The following is a 20,439-nucleotide window of genomic DNA, read 5'->3' on the forward strand; positions in this document are numbered from 1 at the left end:
GAAGCCCCAGGGATGCGCTGGGGCTGCCTTGGTGGGGGCACAGGGCAGGAGGACAGGAGAAGAGCACGGGTAGGAGGCTGCGGCAGGACCTGCAGACACAACGGGGTGCACAGGACCACAGCGGCTGGGCGCAGCACAATTCCTGGACCCCTCTCCGCAAAGACAGCGCCAGCCGATGAGCATCTGCTCATCTCAGCTCGTCCTGAGCCTGACAAACACCCCCCCCGCAGGAATCCTCCCCCAAAACCCATGACTGGAGAGCCCCAAATTTGCAGCCAGCAGCTGCCATCCGTCCCCTGTCCGCGGGGCAGGAAGGGAGCAGGTCCTGCCCCAGGGCCCTGCGCACCGGCTCCCTGGGCATTTGGCACAGCCGCTCCCCGCAGCCCGTCCCCTCCGTCCCTGCGGATTGCAGCTCTCTGCCCGAGGGGGGGCCTGCAGCTACGAGCCCCCCGGGACACAGGTGGCCTCGAGGAAGCCCCCGGCACCTGCTTGCTGGCATCAGCCTCGCGCATGGCTCACCCCTGCTGAGCAATCCCCAGCTGCCTTCGGCTCACGCCCCACTTGGTAGCGGGGTCAGGCAGCTGGGGTCCCCGGGCTGCGAGCGTGGGGGCGATTTAACTCCTGGTGCATTTCTAGAGCAGACGCAGCCGGGGGACACTGCTACGCCTGGCAGGCAAAGTGAAAAAACGCACAGCTCTAGGAGATCACCCTGCGTGCCTGCCAGCACCCAGACGCTGACACCCCTGGGGTGCCCGGAGCTCACCCCCACCCCATTTCTTACAAAAAATTAAGAAAAAAAAAAAAAAAGGAAAGAAAATCAAGGCTTTTGTGCCTTCCTTCCAGTCCCCGGAAATGTCACAGAGAGCATGTGGTTAAAACCAGCCAGCGAGGACTCAGACAGCTGGATATTCATGGAGCTGCTGCTTGCACGCATTTTACAGTGCAAGTACTCCAGGAATGAACACTCAGAACAAGTGCACATATTATGCATTTTATGACTACTCAGCTCCGAGCTGCCAGCCGAGGCAAGTGCCTGTTTTTTCCACAGGAAGAGCAGGCCCACCAGGGACAACATGCCAAGGTCACCCAGCAACACGCCTGGCCTTGAAGTGTTGCCACCGCATCCCCCGGCGAGGAGGAGGGAGGCAGGGACATGCGTACTTCCCCCTGCAGACAATACGGTGCCTGTCTGCAAGGTGCTGGCAGGCAGCGCCGGGCAGGACAGGCTCCCGCTGGGGTCTCCTTTGTGCTGCCTGGGAGAGGCAGCGCCGGGCACGATGGCTCCGGCACAACGCAGCAGATACCGGCGAGCCCCCTGCTCTGCCATCCGCAGCCTGCTGACGGGCTGCTCCCCGACACCAAGCCCCAAGGAGGAGGATGCAGGCAGACACGAGGACCGAGGCAGCAGCACCCCAGCCCCTGGGCACCCAGGGCACCCCCCGTTGCTGCCCCCTCCCCTCCTTCAGGCAGCACCCGACCCTCTCCGCGGGGCTCAAAGACATCAGCTGAGCAAATGGCTTTGCTGTCTGCTCCGCGTGTCCTTCGACAGACCCTGCAAAAGCCGTTCTCTGGGGCCTGACACAGTTTGTGCTGGAATCCCTCGTTCCTCCTCCCTCTCCATCACTCCACCTCCTGCGAGGTGCAGGCTGGCACCGCCAGGCACACAGAAGCCCCCGCCGTACCCCGAGCCAGGACGCTGCCAAGCGCACCCACGTTCCTCCCACCTGCACCCGTGCTCCTCCTGCACGCAGCTTCCACCAGTGCGTGGAGCAGCTCGCTGCCTGCCCTGTGCCCACACAGCAGCACGGAGACACGTTCCTCTCCTGGTGGAGCTTCACAGGTGGATTCTGAGCCCATTTGGGGTGGGCTTTTTTCTGTTCTTTTCCCACAGTCAAGGAAATGGTGTCCTTGTCCCTGCTGCAGTGAGATAACTCAAGAGCAGCGGGATTTGCCTGCGGGTTTGTAGTGGCCTAGGTGAGGGCAGGACACGGATTCCTCCCTTTCAGGTAACAGTTTTGCTTCTGCACGACTCATCCCAAAAGCACAAGACCCTTCTCACGAGCTTAAGCTACTGCCGAGCTGAGGACAAACTGTTTTGGCACAGGAATCCTGAGCAAAACCCCAAGCTCCCACCCCCCTGCATAGACACAGAGATGAGGCAAGGGTGGAAAAGTGCATGCATTTCAAACAGAAGCATGAAAAATCAGAAATACTGACCTTAAAGCTCCAGTAGTTGGGTTGCTAACAAAAAATAAAACAACAAAAGAAAACAAAAAATACCATTAAGATTCTGCTTTGACTTTTGTTTTCCTTTTGAGAATTGTTGACTTTAAACTGCAACATTAAACCTGCTCTCGTTTCTGCTTAAAATCCCCTCCCAATGGGTTGCCTACACTTCATGCTGCTAAGGGCTGGTGAAAGGGAAGCGGCTGCGCAGGGAAAGAGGATCATGCAAGCAGGCAGGAAGGGACAGAGAGGGGTACTTAGCGCAGACGGGGGTGCAAACTAAGTGAAGCAGAAGGAAGTGGAGAGCGGGACAGCAGCCCAGTATCATTTCTGGAGTGCACTGTCTTGGCACGTGCTGGTCAGGCTGCTGCCCTGGGAGTCGGTACTGGAAGCCAGAACAATGTTCAGTTTTAAAGGGCTCCTCCTATCCCCCCCGTTTGCCCCTGCTTCCTCCCTCTGTTGCTTCTTCGCGGCGTTTCCACCGGTGTCAAACCAATGTGCTACAGCGAGTGACAGGAGCTGGCATCAGCCACAGCCCAGCAAGCTGGAGAGCTCGCGAGCTTCCTTCTCCCAAGCCACCCGCTGATAATCAGCGGAGAGGTGGAACCGAAACTCCCGAGGATGCCCAGAGCTGTGGCTGCGACACCCCTGAAGGGCAGGGGGCACATTTAAGACCCAGCCGCGGGCCGACCGCCTCCCCAGGGCTGCACGAGACCCTCCGAGGACCACGCATGGAGAGCACGGCCAGCAAGGAACGCGCGCTCCTCGCCGCGCTGATCGGGGCAGTGGCAGTGCTTCAGGGTGGGACACGCACTGCACACAGCAGCACCACGAGCACTGCACCAGCACCACGAGCACCGCACCAGCACCACGAGCACCGCACCAGCACCACACCGGGGCCGGTCCCACAGCACCCCGGTGACGCCAGCCAGCGCCAGCTGCAGCGGGGCTGTGCCGGAGGAAGCAGCGCGCTGGATCGGGTGACCACACGTGCGATCCACCTGGCTGGGTGACAACAAGTGTGAACCACCTGGCTGGGAAGAGAGCGCGCTCTGATATCACTGAAGCATGCAAATTATGGGTGGGGGTGGGAGAAACACCTGCAGAGCAGCTTCCATCCCAACAGCCTTTTATTGGGATCAAAGTTCTTGGCTTCTCTTTGCCTCCCTTCTCAAAGCCACCAATCTCCCCGCTCTTCACGGTAGCTACTTCTTCACCACAATCACCACGGCCGCAAACCTAGCTCGTTGGGAAGAGGATGCTTTCCTTATTATTGTTTTAATACACAGCAAGCTCCTGCACCAAGACCCCAGTCCCCAGCAGCCCCTGCAGGACCCTGGTGGCTGCCGAAGCACCTCCTGTCACAGTGCTCGGGGCGCACAGAGGCAGAGCTTCGGTAAGGTTGGACCCTCGTGGAGTATTCATCCAAGGTCTTTGACAGTCCACCACCAGGGTGTTAACCCTTCCTGACAAGGTAACTGGAAGCCAACTCTACATCAGCACAAACTCTCTTGTAAGTTCACTTGTTAGGCTGATCTGCAGCCTCAGAACACCCTTGTTCCAACTCGAGATCGACACAGGCGCATTTCCATTACTATTCCCTAAGACATGAGCAGACCCACAACAAGTTCTGCATCAAACCAACTAAAACTGTTTTAGAAGTGATTCAAGTCAAACAAGCGCAGTTTGCTCACGCGGCCAAGCCTCAAGGCACAAAGGTCTTTTCCAAGGGCACACCGTGACTCAGAGGCACAACCGGGAACAGAAGCCCAGAGCCCTGATTACCAGGTGCTATGAGACAACAACCAGCAGGATCCAAGCCTATCCTGGGCACGTAACGCTATTCCAAAACACCGGGAGCTTGAGAGCAAGAAGCTGCCTCGGAACACGTTTTAGTACCGGACAAAGCCATCCAGGGCATCCAGCAACCGGGCCAGCTCCCGGAGCTGCAGCCTGGGCAGGGGACGGAGCCCAGCCCCACGCCGGGGTGGCCGCACGCCCAGCAGCGGGCTCCTGATGAACCCGTCTCTGCGTGTCCTGGAGGTGAGCAGGACTGCAGCGATGCTGAAGGGCTTCACACGCCGCTCCTGGACTTGGAAGCGTCTCAAGTTCCACAGCAGATGGAACTGCTTTGTAACGGGGCTTCTGCCCGGGACCCCCCAGCCCTGAGCCGAGCTCCCCCCAGCCCAGCTGGGGTGCTGCCTCTCTGGGAGGGCTGCACAGGGGACCCTCCATAAACCAAAGCCAATTTCAAAGGAAACAGGAGTGAATCCTTCACCCCCCTCCTTGCCAGACTCGCCGCGGGCTCTCCCAGCCCCACGCAGGACTGAGGTCGCGCTCGGGCTCCAGGCACAGGAGCCAGGAGGGGCAGAGCGGTGGGACAGGGCCAAGCCCCCCAGCCCGAAGGGCCTGGACCCAGCCCCGAGGCGATGCTCCCAACTTGCTCCCTCTCTGGCTTGTTTTCCTCCACGCTCCTTATTTTGCTGTTGGAGAGTCGCAGTAATTTTCCTCAGGCCCTGATATTACTGATCCTATCTCTCACCAGCCCTTGGTATGTATTTTATTTATTATTTTAGGATGACTGGACAGGCTTATCACAAAGTCCATAAATTACACCCCCACCACACACAGCCACTCCACATCAAACCAGTGATGAGCTTGTCTGAACCCCGAGTGCCAAGGCAGGGGATGGGGAATATTCTGGAAGCGATGCGGTGTGGTCAGGGTGCGCAGGCGCCAGGACGGCACGGCACAGCGCCCCTTCGTCCCACGCTCACAGACACCCGTGGATTTGGGCCCCCTCGCAGCTCCCCAGCCGGAGCATCAGCCCGAGGCCGGTTTGCCTCTGCATGGCGCAGATGGAGCCCCCGGAAGGGGGAAGGTGCTCAGCAGGGCGCTTGGTTTGGTGGTGGCTGCAGGGCTCAGCCCCACCTTATTGCAGATGGGACCCCGCGCTGGTCCAGGTCTGGGGCTGCCAACCTGGTGCCGTGCGGCGAGGGCAGATATCCCCCGCGGGCGTCGCAGGGCTCCATCTGTCCTTGCAGGCACTGCCACGGCACCGAGCTCTGCGGGGCGCGGAGCAGGTTTCAGAGCCGGCTCTTTGCCCGGTTTAGCTCATTTTCTACCAGCCCGTTTCCCCCAGAGCCCCCCCCCCCGTTCCCATGACCCAGGTACGCCCCATCCCCGCGGGGAAGGTGGCGGCGTGGGAGAGGGGCACGGCGCTGAGCGAGCGGCCGGCTCTCGGGGCTGCCTCCCACCAGCGGCTCCACCAAAGCTGCCGTGGGACCAGGGGCAGCCCCAGCAGACCCCCAGCTGTCCCCCAGCGGCCCCGCATCTGGCCAGGCGTGGGTTGGCACAAAGAGAAGGGAAGAGGAGAGGGCCAAGGTAGAATTAACATATCGCTGGCTCTTCAAAAGCATCAAAGGGAGATAATGGTCTGAGAGAGGATTTGAAAGGACAGCCCTGTTACAACCGATAAAACAGGCAGCTCGCTTGCAGCAGAGCTGTGCAGAAGGTATGAGGAATTACAAAGGCTGAGATTATAATTACAATGAAAGTCATGTCCGTGATGCTGCAAAATGAGCGACTAACGAGGACTCGGGGCCCTCCCAAAACACAGATGCGCACACATGTGCACAGGCGTGCACGTCGGAACCAGCAGGCATGCAAGCACAAAGTCTGCTCGGGCACACATGTGAGCCATAAGGGAACCCGCGCACACAGAACCGCTCAGAGCTGCGCCAGCATCCACACACATGCACACTGCAGACCAGAGGAGAACCAGAGCTGGGGGAGCATAGCTAAGAACATTACGTAGTTAACTAAATTCTAAAAATTCAGTCTTTGTGATAGTCCCAGGAGAAGACCAGTAGGTAAATGAAATCCAAGTGAGTCACTGCCTTGACCAAGGCAGGCTTCCTCCGGTTAACAATTATAACACAAATCTGTTAGTGATTAACAAGGCAGCACCAACTGCGTCCCTCTAAAATGGGCAGCAGCAGCATCCCCGGCACACTCCACCGAAGGGAGGGACAGCGGCAGTCTCATTGGCTTTTTAATTAACTCATTTTCAGGAGTTCCAATTTCTGATCGAGTCCCCCTCAGGCACAATGTCTTGACAAACAAAAATCTCCTTGAAAAACAACAGCAAAGTAGAGTTAATCTGTTTCTCCTTATTAAAGTTTTTAATGCTTTTCAGCACAAGAGAAGCTGAATTAGCAAAATGACAAGATAGAGCTGAATGCAAACAGTAACCAGATACATGAAGAGACACCGACACTGTGCATTGCAGATACTGTCATCCGAGGTCTTGTAATTATTGCAGAAGGACCTCTCCAGCCTGAGCATCACAGCATGTGGGAGAAAGGCCAGCGTGAGCCGAGACCGGGATCCAGGAGCTCTGGATCCAATTCCCATCACACCTGGGCTCCCAAGGGGCTCCAGGAGCCACTTAAACTCTCCATAGCCCAGACCCCACCACAAGAAGGGCACCGAGACGCTTGTTTTGCGTCTCCTCTTTTAGGCACAAGCATCTTTGGGCAGGGACCTGGGTTTTACTGCAGCCCTCTCTAGTCCCCAGCCCAAGGAGGCTCTGACGGCTGCTGAGGGATGCTGTTGGAGGTGCGATGGCAGCGACCACAGTGATCTGGGGGCAGCCAGCACCAATACCCCAGCCCAGCCAGGACGTGCTGCTCAAAGCCTGCAGGAACGCCCCATCCCTCGCCCGCCCATGCACCGGCCTCTCCAAGAGCTCCTGCTGTAGCCTCGTCAGCTCTCCGACAGTAATTACAGCCCAGACCTACAAGGCAGCCTCTGAAAGAGCTCAGATGATGTTAGCGCACAAACGCCCTTGGACGTCAGTGGATTCGTGCTCCTGACCCTTACTCAAGCGCCCTCCTTCCACGATGCCAATACGAAGCAAGTCGGCAGCAACGCCCGTTAGGAAAACGCAGCCCCAGGCGGCGAGGGCTGCGTTAGGACCGGAGCGCTGCTGAGGATGAGCCATGCAACCGCTCTGCTTGGCCTCGGAATCTCCCTGCTGTGGCCTCCACGTCCAGGTTCTGGCACCCCCTTGTGCTGCAGCTCCCCAGGGCCCAGCACATCCCCAGCCCGCTCCGACCCCCCCGGCACACGCAGGGCTGCGCGGCGAGGCCGCTCGAGCTGGCTGCACAGGGGCGTCAGAAACGCCCTCCTGCTCGGGTAAAACTCGGTGTGGTGGCCACAGCCTCCCAGTACGGCCTTCCAGGAGCTCCAGAGGTCCGGACAGCCTGGGTGCTGGGCAGGGGGGGGGGCTGCAGCGGGGGCTGTCCGGCCCCAGAGGGGCAGGGAGCAGCAGGGGCCGTGCACCGCGCACCCCCTCCTCTGCCTGCTGCGGGCAGCGGGGACGGGGAGCGAGGATGGGGGGGGTCGGGGGGGGGACACACGACAAGGGGGGGGCCAGGAAAACCGGGGAGAAGTTGCTCCCATCGCAGAGTAGCTATGGCAACGGCACGCGGGGGTGGTCGAGCACCGGGGGATGTGCAGGGTGAGCGGTGCTGGCACCGGGCTGGGGACCGCGGGGACACCCCGGGGCCACTCCGGCACCGGCAGAGCCGGGGGGGGGCGGTGCGGGCTGCGGACCCCCCGGACCCCCCCCCCCGGTTCCCGCAGCGCCCGGTGCGACCCCGCTCAGCACCGGCCCCGGGGGGAACGGGCAGGGAGCAGCGGGACCCCCCCCCGCCGCCGGGAGCTCGCTCGGTGCCCCCCCCCCTTTCCCCCCGGCCGGGGCCGCACGGTCCTTGCTGCCCCCCCGCCCGCTGCGGTCACTGGCACCGGCCCCCGGCAATGACCCCTCGGCGCCCCCGGGATCGCCCCCCCTGCGTGAACCCCACGGGAGGGGGGCGGCCCCCAGACCCCTGCACGGCCCCGGGAGCCGCTCCCGGGGGGATGGAACCGGGCAGAGCCGCAGGACCGCGCCGCTCCCCCGCCATCACGGCAGCCCCCCCGTGCCCCCCCCCCGGCGGTCTCGGCGCCCCCCCCCCCGCTCCCACGAGCCGTGGGGGGCCGTGCTAACGGCGGGGGGGGGACCCGGGGCTGCCCGTAGGAAGCGATCGGCCCCCGCCGGGGGGCGGGGGGGGGCACGGGGACGGTGCGGGGCTGCCCGCGGACCCCCCCCCCCGGCCCCAGGGGGCGATGCAGGGGGCGACGCGTGGGGGCCGCGGGGATGCCCCCGGGGGAAGAGCAGGGATGGGGGGCGAGGAGGGCAGGATACGGGGTTGGGGGGGGGGGGTCAGGATATGCGGGGACGGGGATGCTCGGATGGGCGGGGGGGGGGGATGAAGGTACCGGGGACGGACGGACGGACGGACGGACGGACGGACATCCCCCCCCCGGCCCGGTACCTGCGGCAGGTGGCCCCGCAGCGCCGCTCAGCCCCGGTGGCCGCCGCCGCCGCTCCCCGCTCGGCAGCGCAGCGCAGCGCGGCCCGGGGGCGGGCGGGGCCCGGTGGCGCTGCGCGGAGCGGCCGCTGCCGCCGCCCCCCCCACCCCCCCCCCCCCCGCCCGCCGCCGCCTCCCGCGGCCGCCGCCGGCCCGCGCCGCCCGCCCTTATCGCGGGGCGCGGTCGCCATGGCAACCGCGACTCCACCGGGCGCCGCGCCGCGCGCGCACCCCCCCCCCCCACACCCCCCGGAGGAGGAGGCGGAGCGGGGAGGGGGGTAAATGGGGGGGGGGGGGGGGGGGGGGGCTGCGGGCACGGTGCGCGCGCACACGCGTGCATGCACAGTGATGCACGCGCACGCACCTGTGCGCATGCACCCGCACGCAAGCGCATGCATGCATGCGCGTGCACCTGTGCGCGTGCATGCACGCACATGCATGAACACACGTGCGCACAGCTGTGCATGCGCACACACATACATGTGCACACAGCAGTGCATGCGCACACACCTACACACGTGTGCAGACCTGTGCATGCGCACGCACGCACATGCACGAACATCCGTGTGCACACCTGCGCGACGCGCGCACACACGTGTGCACAGCAGGGCATGTGCATGCACTCACACCTACACACGTGTGCACCTGTGTGCGGGCATGCGCACACGCCCAAGCATGCACATGCGCACACGCACACACGCACCGTCACAGCCCCCGGTTCCCACAGCCCCAGGGCCCCCAGGGTTTTCCCGCTGACACCAACACGCCGAAGCGCCCCCCCGAAAGGCCCGAGAGCCACAAGGGCGACGAAATCAGCGGCATTTTCCTAAAAACCTCCGTGCAATGGAACCACCAGGATTTTCCTAACGCCCTCTGCGATCAGCCGGAGCTCCTGGAGGGGAGCAGGGTTCGAGCATCAGCGTGCGGGACCAGGGGCACGGGCAGGAGCTGAGGGCTGCAGCAGCTGCGCGGTGCTGGAGCCAAGCGTCCCACTGGCCCAAATTGCAGCACACGGCGCCCATAAGCCCTGGGAGGCGGCTGCCAGGCCCTGCAGGCAAAGAACTGTTAAAATTTTATGCGAAAAGTTGTGTGCAGCAGGGAGAGAAGAGCAGTTCCCCTTCCCTGCTCAGCCGTGCCCACAGCCCCAGCCACCAGCAGCACGCAGCCCCCTGCCCCAGCACGCAGCCCCCGCACAGGGCACACCCCACTGCAGAAGGGGAAGCAGCTGAGACCCCCAATTTTGGGGGGGAACGGGGATGCGAAGCCAGCTGCAGCAAACCAGCACCCCCCAGCCTGCTGCACCCCTGCCCATGGGACTGATCCTGCCCCCACGGCAGCACCAGAGGGGCCCCTTGGTGAGGCAGGAGAGGCCACGGGCCCGGATTTGTGGGTGCGCTCATCTGCGCTGGCTGTTATTTATTTATTCCAAAGTCGGATTTATTCCGGGCAGCTGCAAATCTGCTGCTGTCAGGCACCACGGACACATTAACACTTAGCTTGAGCCTTTTATTTATTTCTTTTTTCTGCAGCAGAACTGGACAAGCTTAAATCCAAGCTTTTACATACTTTTCTTTAGACCTGACGGAGGTTCCTGCTCAGCTCTGCTGTGGTATTTAACCCCGTGCTGCAGCTCGTGAGCTGCAAGTTGCCCGAATAGACGGGGCTTCAGCTGGCATGCACGCGCCGAACTGGTCAAAGGGGCGTTCGTAATCCCTTAATTTCTGGGGTTAACCGTTTCTCTGCATAACAACACTGGTTTCAGGCTGGTACCCCCAATCACGGGGCAGAAAAGCACATCTGAAAGCAATCTGGATATTAGCGAGACACAAGGAGGGGCGCGGGGAAGGATGACCCCGTTAAAACCTTCGTGTTATCACTGTTCCAAGCGCTCCTAACGTCCTGGCAGCGGTCCCTGCAGGGGCAGGCAGCCCCACGGCCCCCAGGGCAGCCCTACCCACGTCCCGTGTCCCCAGACATCGCTGCAGGTGGAACTGAGAAACCCGGCTGTGCCGTCCCCGTCCTGCCCCTCTCCTGCCGCGTCTCCCCCACGGGGGCAGGATTTAGCCCAGGCACAGCCCCGAAGCCCCGTGGCCGCTGTGCTCCATCCGCCAGGCTCGCGGTCCCATTCCTCCCTTTATTGTTAACGTGCCCATTTAACGCGTTCTCCCATCTGGGTTTTAAATTAGCTAGCTGCTGCCTCAGACTTCTCTGCAGATTTGCTAGCAGTCTGTTGGGTGTTGGTACAATTATTTGCCTTTTTTTTTTTCCCTGCTCTGTTATACATACATACGATTAAAATTAATATTGCGCTTGCTTTCCAGCTCCTATGCATGAGTACAACTGCAATTTGCTGCGGGCTTTGCCATGCTGAAAGGGATGTTGACATTTATGAAATATTTTCATTCACCTTTGATTGTGTAAACCCTCTCATATGCAATTTTTTAAAAACAAAACCCACAAAACAGCAAAGCCTGCGATCTGACATATCTGCCGGGCTCCCTCAAAATACCGAAGTTAAGTTCCGCACGTTTCAGGCAGGCCCAGAGCGTTGTATCCCAATGTCATTTTAAGGTTGCCCCCAGGTTTCCATTGTTTCTATTTTCATTTTCTCCCCGTTATTATTTACCGCCTGTAGGGAAAATGAAAACATATGCACACGGTTTCTTTCCTCCCCTTCCCCACCAGCTGCGAGAAGGCGATGCTCAACTGGGGCTGGGGCGGGCGCCGTGCCCGCGCCCGAGGAGCACGGGGAGCCCACCGCTCGCCGCCCCCCACCACCATCCCCAGGGGTGTCCTGCGCGGGCTCCACGGCCCCAAGCGCCGGGCTGGAGCCTGCGGCTGCAAATGCAGAAGATGCTTCCAGAATCCAGAAGGTCTTTTGTTCGCCTCCTAAAACCCTCCAAAGCTCACCAGCCCCCGAGTCAACACTAGCTGGATTTTTCTTTTACAGCTGCTGCCTAAAGAAAAAAAGTCTTTAAATCTCTGTAATAATAAGGGAAAGATTCCTAGTTATTTGCTAAGTAATATCACTCTGTGGCTAGAAATGTCACTTCGCCTCTGAGCAGAAGGCCGGGATATGGCCCACGCCCCCCCGGAGGCCCCGGGACGGCTCCTGAAGCATCCCGCGGGCAGCGCCCTGCTCGGGGATGGCAAAGCCACCGCCACCAGCCAGCACAGCTCCTGCTGGAGGGTGACAGGAGCAGGATCCTCGCCCTCACCCTGCCGCAAACACCGCCCCGAGGCAGGGAGCGCCGCTTGCAAGCCCGTAGCCAACACCTGGATGCTCGGCTGGTGCAAATCAGTGCGGAGAGCAGCGCAAGGTTTGGCTGCTCCTCTTCGCATCAACCACTTGCACGGAGAGGGGCTGCAGAGCGGGACCCCCGGCGCTGCCCCCCCGGCCCCAGGCAGGCAGGGAGCGGGGACAGGCGGGGGCTGGCGGGATGCGGCGCGGAGCTGCCGCTTTTCCTTACAAAGCTCTATTTCTTTCCGCCGCGATAGTCTGGGAGCCGTCGCCTCCATCCCTCGGGGAGGCGTCTAGTTGGAGATGATATAAGATTTCTTTCCAGCCACTTCCTCCAGCTGCTCCGCGCTCGCCCTCCCCTGTGCCTTTTTATAAAAGCGACAGTTTAGGTGGGGATTTATTGCTGCCCCGGCGGGCCCCGGGGCTGGGGCTCGCTTCTACCTGGAGGAGCAGCCTGGGCGCTCCCGTGCAGCACCCTGGGGGCACCCCCAGGCACGAGGGTGGATGCCACCCCCGGGACCCTCGGGCTCTGCTGCTTTCAGCAAGGCTGCCTGCTGGTGTCACCTGCTGGCCGTGGCCCACTCCAAGGCCCCTGTGCAGTCAAGCCCCCGGGATCAGGCAGCCAAGGGACGTCCCCTTTTGGCACCAGACCCCGGGAGCACCTTGCCCGCTCACAGCCCCTGCCCTGCGCAGCTCAGCAGCATGTGCTGGAGCAGAGCCGTGGCCCCTCAATGCCTCTGCTCACCCTTCCCCACAGTCCCCACGCTCACACCACGTCCCCGGAGCCCTGCCCAGGCAGCAGCAAGGAGATCCCTGCACAGAACTGCCCCGGCTCAGAGAGCATCCCCGTCCCCAACCCCATCCCATCCCTGTCCCCATCCCTGTGCTGCTCCAGCCGGAGCTGGCTGCAGTTCTGCACCTACATCCTCAGGGGCAGCTGAAACCCGCAGAGACCTGCGTGGGTGCCCTCTCCTCGGTGGGGTGAAGCCACCTTGTGGCCGTCACGTCCGTCCCTCTGCCTGCGCGCGCAGAGAAACACCCACTGCCTCCGCCGACAGCCAGCGGGATCAAATCCACTCCGTGCAGGGGAAATCTGCCCCGGGACCCCAGCCCTGGGGGAGAGGAGCTCCCATTCCATGCTGCATCCAGGCCCCCAGTGAGCCCCTGCCCCACCGGACAGCCCCACGGGGCGAGGTGGGGTGTCCCCCCCCCCCCCCGAGCAGACGCCCCTTACCTGGTCCCGCATGCGCTCCTGCTGCCCCCGGAGCGCCAGCGCGTGCTGCGGGTACTTGTTCTTCAGGTGGTCCATGAAGGCGTCCCGCTTGCGCTCCATCTCCGACTTCTGGAGGCCGGTGAGGGCCTCGAGGCTCTGGGCGGCGATGACGGTGTGCCGGCGCTCCGAGGTGTGCACCAGCCCTACGTTGGAGAAGCGCCGCGTGCCGTTGCCCAAGGTGCGGTACTCCCGCGGGTACTCGGCATCGTCCGCCGAGATCATGTGGGTGCTCGTCCTGTCGGGATCTGCGCGGGGAGAGCAGAGCAGGGTCAGGGCCCCGGGGGGATTTGGGGTGCCGTGATGGGGCTGGGGGGGGTTGTAAGCTAGAGGCCGGAGGTGGTGTTGAGATGTGGCTGAGCCCCGCTGGGAGCTGGGTCATCCCCCGAGGGGACGCAACCGGCGGGTGGGTGGCATGGGGTTTGTCCCCCTGCGATGGGGGCTGGGGTCAGACAGGGCTGGGGGCTGCAGGAGGGGCAGAGGGGCTGGGGTGCTACCGGGGCCACGACATCTGGGCTGCACATGTACGAAACAGCGCTGGGGCACCAAAACGGCACAGACAAGACACACGGGCTGGGCACCACTCGGAGCACAGACAGACGGAGGAACACAGACACACAGACAGACCAAAAAGAAAATGAAAAGTGGGCCGGGGAGGTGGGGGCTCGCGGCTGCCCGTCAGTACCTGCACTCTGCTGCTGCTGGGGGCCGCCAGGACCCCCCCTTGCCCACCCCAGCCCTTGCAGAGCCCAGTCCAGGGCAGCGGGTGCCAGGAGGGTGTGGGTGCAGGAAGGGCTCGTCCCTTCGCGGGCACGGGCCAGCCACCAGCGGCACATTGTGATTCTAATTTCTAGGGAAGCTGCGCCCAGCACGCGCGATGCAAGTGGTAATTAATGCCTGGAAGTCCCCGCACGCTGCCAACGCCTGTCACCTCCTCGGTGGCTGCGAGACGAGGCCACCCGTGGCACAGAGCCCACTGCAGAGCGCCCCACGGTGCCGCCCCAAGAAACTGCCGGTGAGGCTCTGAGGACCTCGCACTGTTCCAAGCCCACGGCACGCAGCCCGGGGCCAGCCCATGGTGGTGCCCCGGCCACGAGCTCTCCGCCACGGTAACTATTTTGGCAACCTGCAGCACTCGTGTTGCAGGAATTCACCACGCTAAGGCTCGCCTTTTTCGCTCACCATTTAACCTTGATCCATTATTCATCTCTCTCCTTGTCCTTCTTTTTCCCCCTTCCTTCCCAAGCTCCTGTTAAGCAAATCATAGAGAGCTTTTCCTCTCCCCTTAATTATTTATTAGCCCAACATATTAGCTTTATAACAAGCAGTCGTGTTATTAGTGTAGGACAAGACTCCAGTGTGTGCTACCGACATAACTCGTCTGCTCAAGGTCATCCAAGGGGTTTTGCTATGCACTGGTGACACCAGCACTCAGCCCCCAGCAAAAGCCCCGGAGCCATCCCACCTTGGACAGCAGCAGGATTGGAGCGAGAGCTGAAACCCCTGAGCCCCGGCTCGGCCTGGTCCCCGCATCACCCCTGCACGGAGGTCATCGCGGCACATCCGTCACGTGCAAAACGCCCTCGGAGCCCTCCGGGGCGATGCCACCAGGGAGGTGTCAGACGGGGCCACCTCGGCCCTTCTGCTCGCAGCACAGAAGGCAGCGCGGCGCTGGGCTCGGGGCAGGGGGCTGCGAGCACCCCGGGCACCACGAGCTGAGGAGCCCTGCGAAGCTCCAGCCCCTCTGGGAGGTGCGGACGGAGCGGTCCCTCCTTCAGCACCCCGCTGAGCCCCCTCCTTCCAGGAGCTGCCGTCCCCACCTCTCCTCCCATGTAACAGCCCCTAAAAGAGCTTCTCACCAAGGATTTGCTCTCGGGCAGCAAACCCCTTCCTGCCTTCAAGCGCTTGCTCTGCAGGAAGGGCACTGGGGACGCATCCAGCACCTGCACCGCGGGGACGAGGTCCCCCTGCAGGGAAGGCACATCGCGTCCCGTGGGAACGGCGGGTCCGGGGTGGCTGCAGCAGGAGGGGGAAGGAGCGCCCTGACAGCTCCCGGGCAGAGCAGAGACAGCGCCGGGAGGAAGGCGCTGCAGCTCCTCGCTCTCACCGGGGAGAGAGGCAGCATCACAGCGAGGAGGCCTCGAGCCGGAGGAAGGCGCAGGGACAGGGGCTCAGGGCACCGCGAGGGAGCGGTTTCCTTGCACCCTGGGGTGCTGCGGTGGGTGGTGCCTCCCCCAGCCCCGGGGTTTAGCAGCCCTGGGGAGAGGCTGAGCTCCCGGCTCCTTCCCACCCTCCTCCTCCTCTCGGCACTGAGCGGCACATCAGCATGCAGCTCCCCGCTCCCTAATTACACGCTCCGGGAGTGGAACGCGCCAGCTCGCTGTCTCTCCCCGACTACTAAAAAGGATGATTTGAAAAGCCCTGCACAATCCGCACAGGGGTCAGAGCAAAGCTGGAAGCCGCTGGGGGCTCTTCCACCCCCGGCCGTGCCGCATCCGCTTCCGCACCCCTCGCTGAGCTCCGGAGCAGCCGGGGGGAGGCAGCCCCAGCACTGCGAAGCCCAGGACGGCGGGGCCAGGAGGAGCCCCCGCAGACCACGCACGCGCCCGTCCCCACCTCGTCCCAGTGCTCCCAGCCCGGAGGCACCCGTGGATCATTTGCTGTAGCAAAGGAGGAAAAAAAAAAGGAGGAGCCAACGGCCGGGTGCAGGAGCCATAAAATCCTGCACGGTGCTCCCCGCTCCCCTGGCACGCGGCTGCCTCCCGGGGCTGCTTCCAAGTGGGTCACTGGGCCGGGGGAGCCGTGGGCAGCCCTGCCCCAGCCTGGCCAGGCAGGCAGCCCTGCAGGACACAGCCCCAGCCCTGGGCTGCTCCATGCTTACCCTCAGGACAGCTTCCGAGCAGCCAGCAAACTGCGTCGGTGGGATGGGGGGGGGGGAAGCCCCCAGCTCTCCAGTGCCCAAAGGTGGCTCCTTGGCTCCCACCACAGCTGAAATCCCACGGAAAATCCAGGCAAGCCCCTCTCCAGGCAGCGGGGGGTTAAGGGAGCGCAGTGCTCAGCCATTCATCCATCCATCCTCCTTACCTGCCAGCAGAGGGGCCGCAGCCCGGGCTCCTAGCAGGATGCGGCCATCACCTCCACCCCAGCGGGGGGGGGGGCACCGGAGCCCACCCGTGCTGGCGATGATGCTCCTCTGGACCAGGGCTTTGCTGCCTGAGCAGCCACTCTCCAACAGCTCCCTGCTCCCTCCCCGGCCGACACGGGTGGGAGAGGTCCCCAAAATCCTGCCCTGTGCCGCGGGTGCTGCCCTGCCAGAGCCACGCCGGGGTGGGTGGCCGGCAGGGTGGTCTGTCCCGATCCCCCCGCCCGCAGCGTGGCGGGGGTTTATCATAAAGAGGATCTTTCAAACACAGTTTATTACTGCAGTTTCATAAATCTTCATGAAGCAGCAAGGCTCACGCGGGCCGTGAAAGCCGTGACAGTTAGCGGAGCATGAAAAATAGACCAAGAAAGCAATTGTACAAAAGGGGGAGTGGGGAGGGGAAGGAGAGATTACATTTGGGGAGAAAGGGAGGCAAAAGAATAGAAGCCCTTGGAGCTACGTGGCTCCCCCGCGCCCGGCCATTAAGGCAGCGGGATGAGCACAAGGCGTTCGCCTTCCCCGGAACGCCGCAGCCGCCGAGCTCCAGCCCCGCTGCCTGCGCACAGCACCCGGGGACACGGCACAGCGCGCACGGAGAGCCCCGCGCTGCGCTAACCCCTTCCCTGCCACGCTGCCAGGCCCCCGTGGAGCACGTGGGGCTGGAGCAACGGCTGGGGAAAGGGCAGCAGGAGACCCACCCGGCTGCTCCTGGGGCTGCCTCAGCTCGTTTTGTGCTGAGCAGCTCGGAGGGGACCCCAGGAGCAGAGCCCCTGCCCAGGCAGGGACCCGCTGGGGTGAGGAGACCAGCAGAGGTGTTGCTGTGCTTGAACCAAGCTGTACTTGCAGCTCTTTCTAAACGGGGCCATGGTGGTAAAGTGGCCTCGAGGCCCTGCGCAGAGGGGCTGACAAGCCTGGTGAACGCAGCCCAGAGCTGTGTGGGTGCCGGTGCCCCACGGAGGGACAAAGCTGGGTGGCACCGCTCCGGCCAGGATCACTGCGGATGCTCTCTGGCTTCTCTCCAGCTGTTCCCTGCCTGGCATTTTGCTGACGTTTCAGCCAGGACAGCAGTCAGATGAGACGTCACCCGCAGCAGCCCTTGGCCCTGGTTTGGTGCAGGGAGGTGCGCTGTGCACCCACTGAGCCTCAGCACCAGCAGCCTTCGTGTTTTCTTACCAAAGCCATGCCTCCCGGGGGCATCTCTGCCTGGCTTGGGGGCTGCAGGCAGGGGGCTCAGCGCTTGCCCCTGCAGCTTGGCTAAGGCACGGACCTGGGCTTCCACGCACCCACGTGCCATGGCCCGGCGGGGCCACCCCAGCACGTGAGTGTCAAGGCGGGAGCGCTCGCACGCCCTCCCCGTGCCTCCCGGCGGCCTCGTGCAGAGGAGAGAGCAATATGAGGACTGAAAGCTCACGGACGGCTGGGCTGAAAGCTTCCTCGCGATTCTCTCGCTCCTGGGCTGATAGAAACCTGGCACTGAACCTCCTGGGAGAGGCCGGGTGGTGCTGAGGCTGCTGCGGGAAGGGTGACCGCCCCGCTGCCCATATGGGACCGTTAGCGCCTCTCCCAGCACAAACCTCGCCGTGCCCGCGGTACGGCTGTCCCCAGGGCGCAATGCCGCTCGCACCCTCGAGGGTCTCTCCCCGCAGCCCCACGCTGCGGCTCAGCAGCAGGCTCCCTGCCATGCCTTTCACTCTCCGATTCAAGTGGAACCAGGGAAGATAAAACACCACCCGCCGACCGCTTCATCGGGAACTTCCCAGCCAGGCTGGCGCAGCCCCTGTGGCCCCGCTGTGCCGGCACCGTGCCCGGGACACCCGCAGGCTGGCAGGGACACGGTACCCGCGTGGCGGCAGCCCAGATCCGTCCCTGCAGACCTGGCCCTGCCTGTCCCCAGCCACAACGTGCCCTGGCTGTGCCCGCACCCGCCGAGGCCACTGCAGCTGCGTGGGACCGAGGAGCCCACCCAAGGCCGTGCAATGCGTTGGTGCGTCTCAGCGCGTCCCCTGGGCACAGGCATGGGGCCGTGACAGCTGGTGGCACCCAGGAGATGCCAAGCAGCTGCCTGAGAAGCCCAGAGGCAGGGCAGGATCTGTCCCAGGCAGCTGAGCACAGCTCTGGGGCCGATGGCAGCAGCCACGCTGGCAGGGTGCATTCCCTTTCTGAGCACAGGGCAGCCCAGCTGGCACTGCAGCGCGGCGCTGCCCTGGCTCTGGAAACAGGGAAACCATCAGCTGAATTCCCCTGTCATTGTCAAAACCTGAGCTGAAGGAGAAATCCCATCTGGCCAGCCCTGTAAAAAGCAGCAGCTACTTCCCACCTCGCCGGGTGTCATCGCACCCACGCGGGCACACGGAGCCGAGCTCCCCCAGCACCCCCGGCCGCTTTGTGCTACCAGGAGTGGCACCACCGGCCTGGAGCCCCCCCCCACGCTCCTCTGTGCTGCCAGGGGGACGTGACGCAGGCTGTCCCCTGTCCCCTCCTACACGCAGGAAGGGGGACATGGCCCCCAGAAGCCCCCAGCCCTGCCCACGCAGCCCGTGGCTCCCACCAGGGTGCTTTTTGCAGGCAGGGCGCCCTGTCCTTGTGCTGCCTGTCCCTGCCCGCTCACAGCACCACGTCCTGGCACAGCAGCCAAAAAGCACGAACCGGCCCTGTCCTCCCCAGCCCCGTCCCTCTTCTCGGTGCTGTCTGATCAGCTCAGCATCTCCCCGGGAACTCCTGATGCTCCCAGCCTGGAGCTGTTCCTATACTCGTCCAAGCACTTCCCTGCAGGCTGCGCAGCACCACGGCCCCGTCAGCACGCTGCCTGGAGCTGCCCTGGCTTTGGCGAGGGAAAATGAGACAAGCGGCGGGGGAGCTCAGGGAGGGCGAGGTGACGCAGAGAGGATGAGTCACGGCTGGTGGAGCCGGGGCAAATCTTTGCCCTGCCACCAGCTTTGGCACGGGGACAAAGCCGGTGGCATCCCCTGAGCAGAAACTGCCCAGGGTAAGGCAGCAAGCGTGGCCCTGCGGGACGAGGGGGTCGGTGCGGAGCAGGGCAGAGCCTTCCCCAGCGGGGAGCAGCTGAGCAAGGAGCCCTGCGCACCCTGGCAAGAGACACTGGATAAAAATAAAGGAGAGCAGGGGCCAGGCTCCTCCCAGCATAGACACAAGACATGTCGTGGTCTCCTCTCCCACCCACGCGGCAGCAGCAGCTCAAGGTGGTGAAGTGGGGACAGGATCAGCCCACGTGGCCCCAGCCAGGTCCAGCCTAGGGATCCCCCCGGCCCTGGACACCAGGAGAAAACTGAGGCACGGAGCTGGGGGGAGGGAAGTGTCTGCCCAGAGGAGGTCAATGCAGAGCGCATGGGTCCAGCTGCAGGCAGGAATGCCGAGACGCAAAGGGCTCAAATCCCATGTGGGAGCAGGGGGAAAGCACAGGCAGAGCCACGTGCCGCCTTCGCACGTGGTGGGGTGCCCTCGCTGGGTTCGGATTTAGCATCTCCCGAAAGGACCCTGAGCTTTCCCAGCGTCTTGGCAGCTCCGGCTCACTCCCACTGCCACGCGGAGACAGGCGAGCGTGGCGGCTGCCTCCGTGCGGGCGGGCGCGGGTCAGTGACTCACCGCAGTCGTGCGGCGACGCGCAGCCGAGCTCCCCGCGAAGCCGGGGCCCCGCTCGCACCTCGGGGAGAATCCTGCTGGACAAACCCAAGGCAGTGCAGGACCCAGGCCCCCGAGCTGCTGCAAAGCTGCCTTCGCCATCACCCCTTCCCTGCAGGCAGGTACGTTTGCGCTGCTGTGAGAAGCCAGCCTGCCCTGCGCATCTCCCTCCTTGAGTTTTCCCGGAGCCGCGAGCGCTGCGGGCCGGGGCAGCAGCCCCAGGGGCGCCGCCGCACTGCTGCAGAGCCGGGGCGCAGCACGGCTCCGAGCTGAGCTGCTCAGGCAAATTGCTCTGCGAATCAATTCCAATCTATCAGGCATCAGGAAAGCGATAAACTGCCCCTCAAGACACCAAATCGATGCTTCCTCTTAGCCCGGAGCAGAGGCAGGGGGGCAGGAGCAGCGTGCGGGGGAGGCGGGGGGGCCAGGGTCCTGCTGCGAGAGCCAGGCCTGGCTGCGAGGAGCCAGCCCCAAACCCACCCCTGGGGCTGCAGCGTGCAGGGAA

The 20,439-nt window shown here is 63.3% G+C and overlaps 1 protein-coding gene across 12 annotated transcripts in view; it reads right to left on the reverse strand.

Moving 5' to 3' along the window:
• The window catches only part of SRCIN1 (SRC kinase signaling inhibitor 1), a gene marked incomplete at its 3' end in the record, with an annotated part of 101,077 nt that overhangs the window by 29,801 nt on the left and 50,837 nt on the right, over positions 1-20,439 (reverse strand). For 8 of the 12 annotated variants that reach the window (XM_080565139.1, XM_080565138.1, XM_080565145.1 and 5 more), the window contains 2 exons: positions 13,118-13,401; positions 2,218-2,241 (listed from right to left, as the gene is read on the reverse strand). In XM_080565139.1, the coding sequence (XP_080421265.1) occupies positions 2,218-2,241; positions 13,118-13,401 (308 nt within the window). Of the gene's footprint in view, positions 1-2,217; positions 2,242-3,326; positions 3,360-8,606; positions 8,745-13,117; positions 13,402-20,439 lie in introns of those variants that run through there. The other 4 variants (XM_080565137.1, XM_080565146.1, XM_080565136.1 and 1 more) reach the window with 4 other exon arrangements.

Source organism: Anser brachyrhynchus (assembly GCF_964034855.1).
Source record: "Anser brachyrhynchus genome assembly, chromosome: 22".
Lineage (NCBI taxonomy): Eukaryota > Metazoa > Chordata > Aves > Anseriformes > Anatidae > Anser > Anser brachyrhynchus.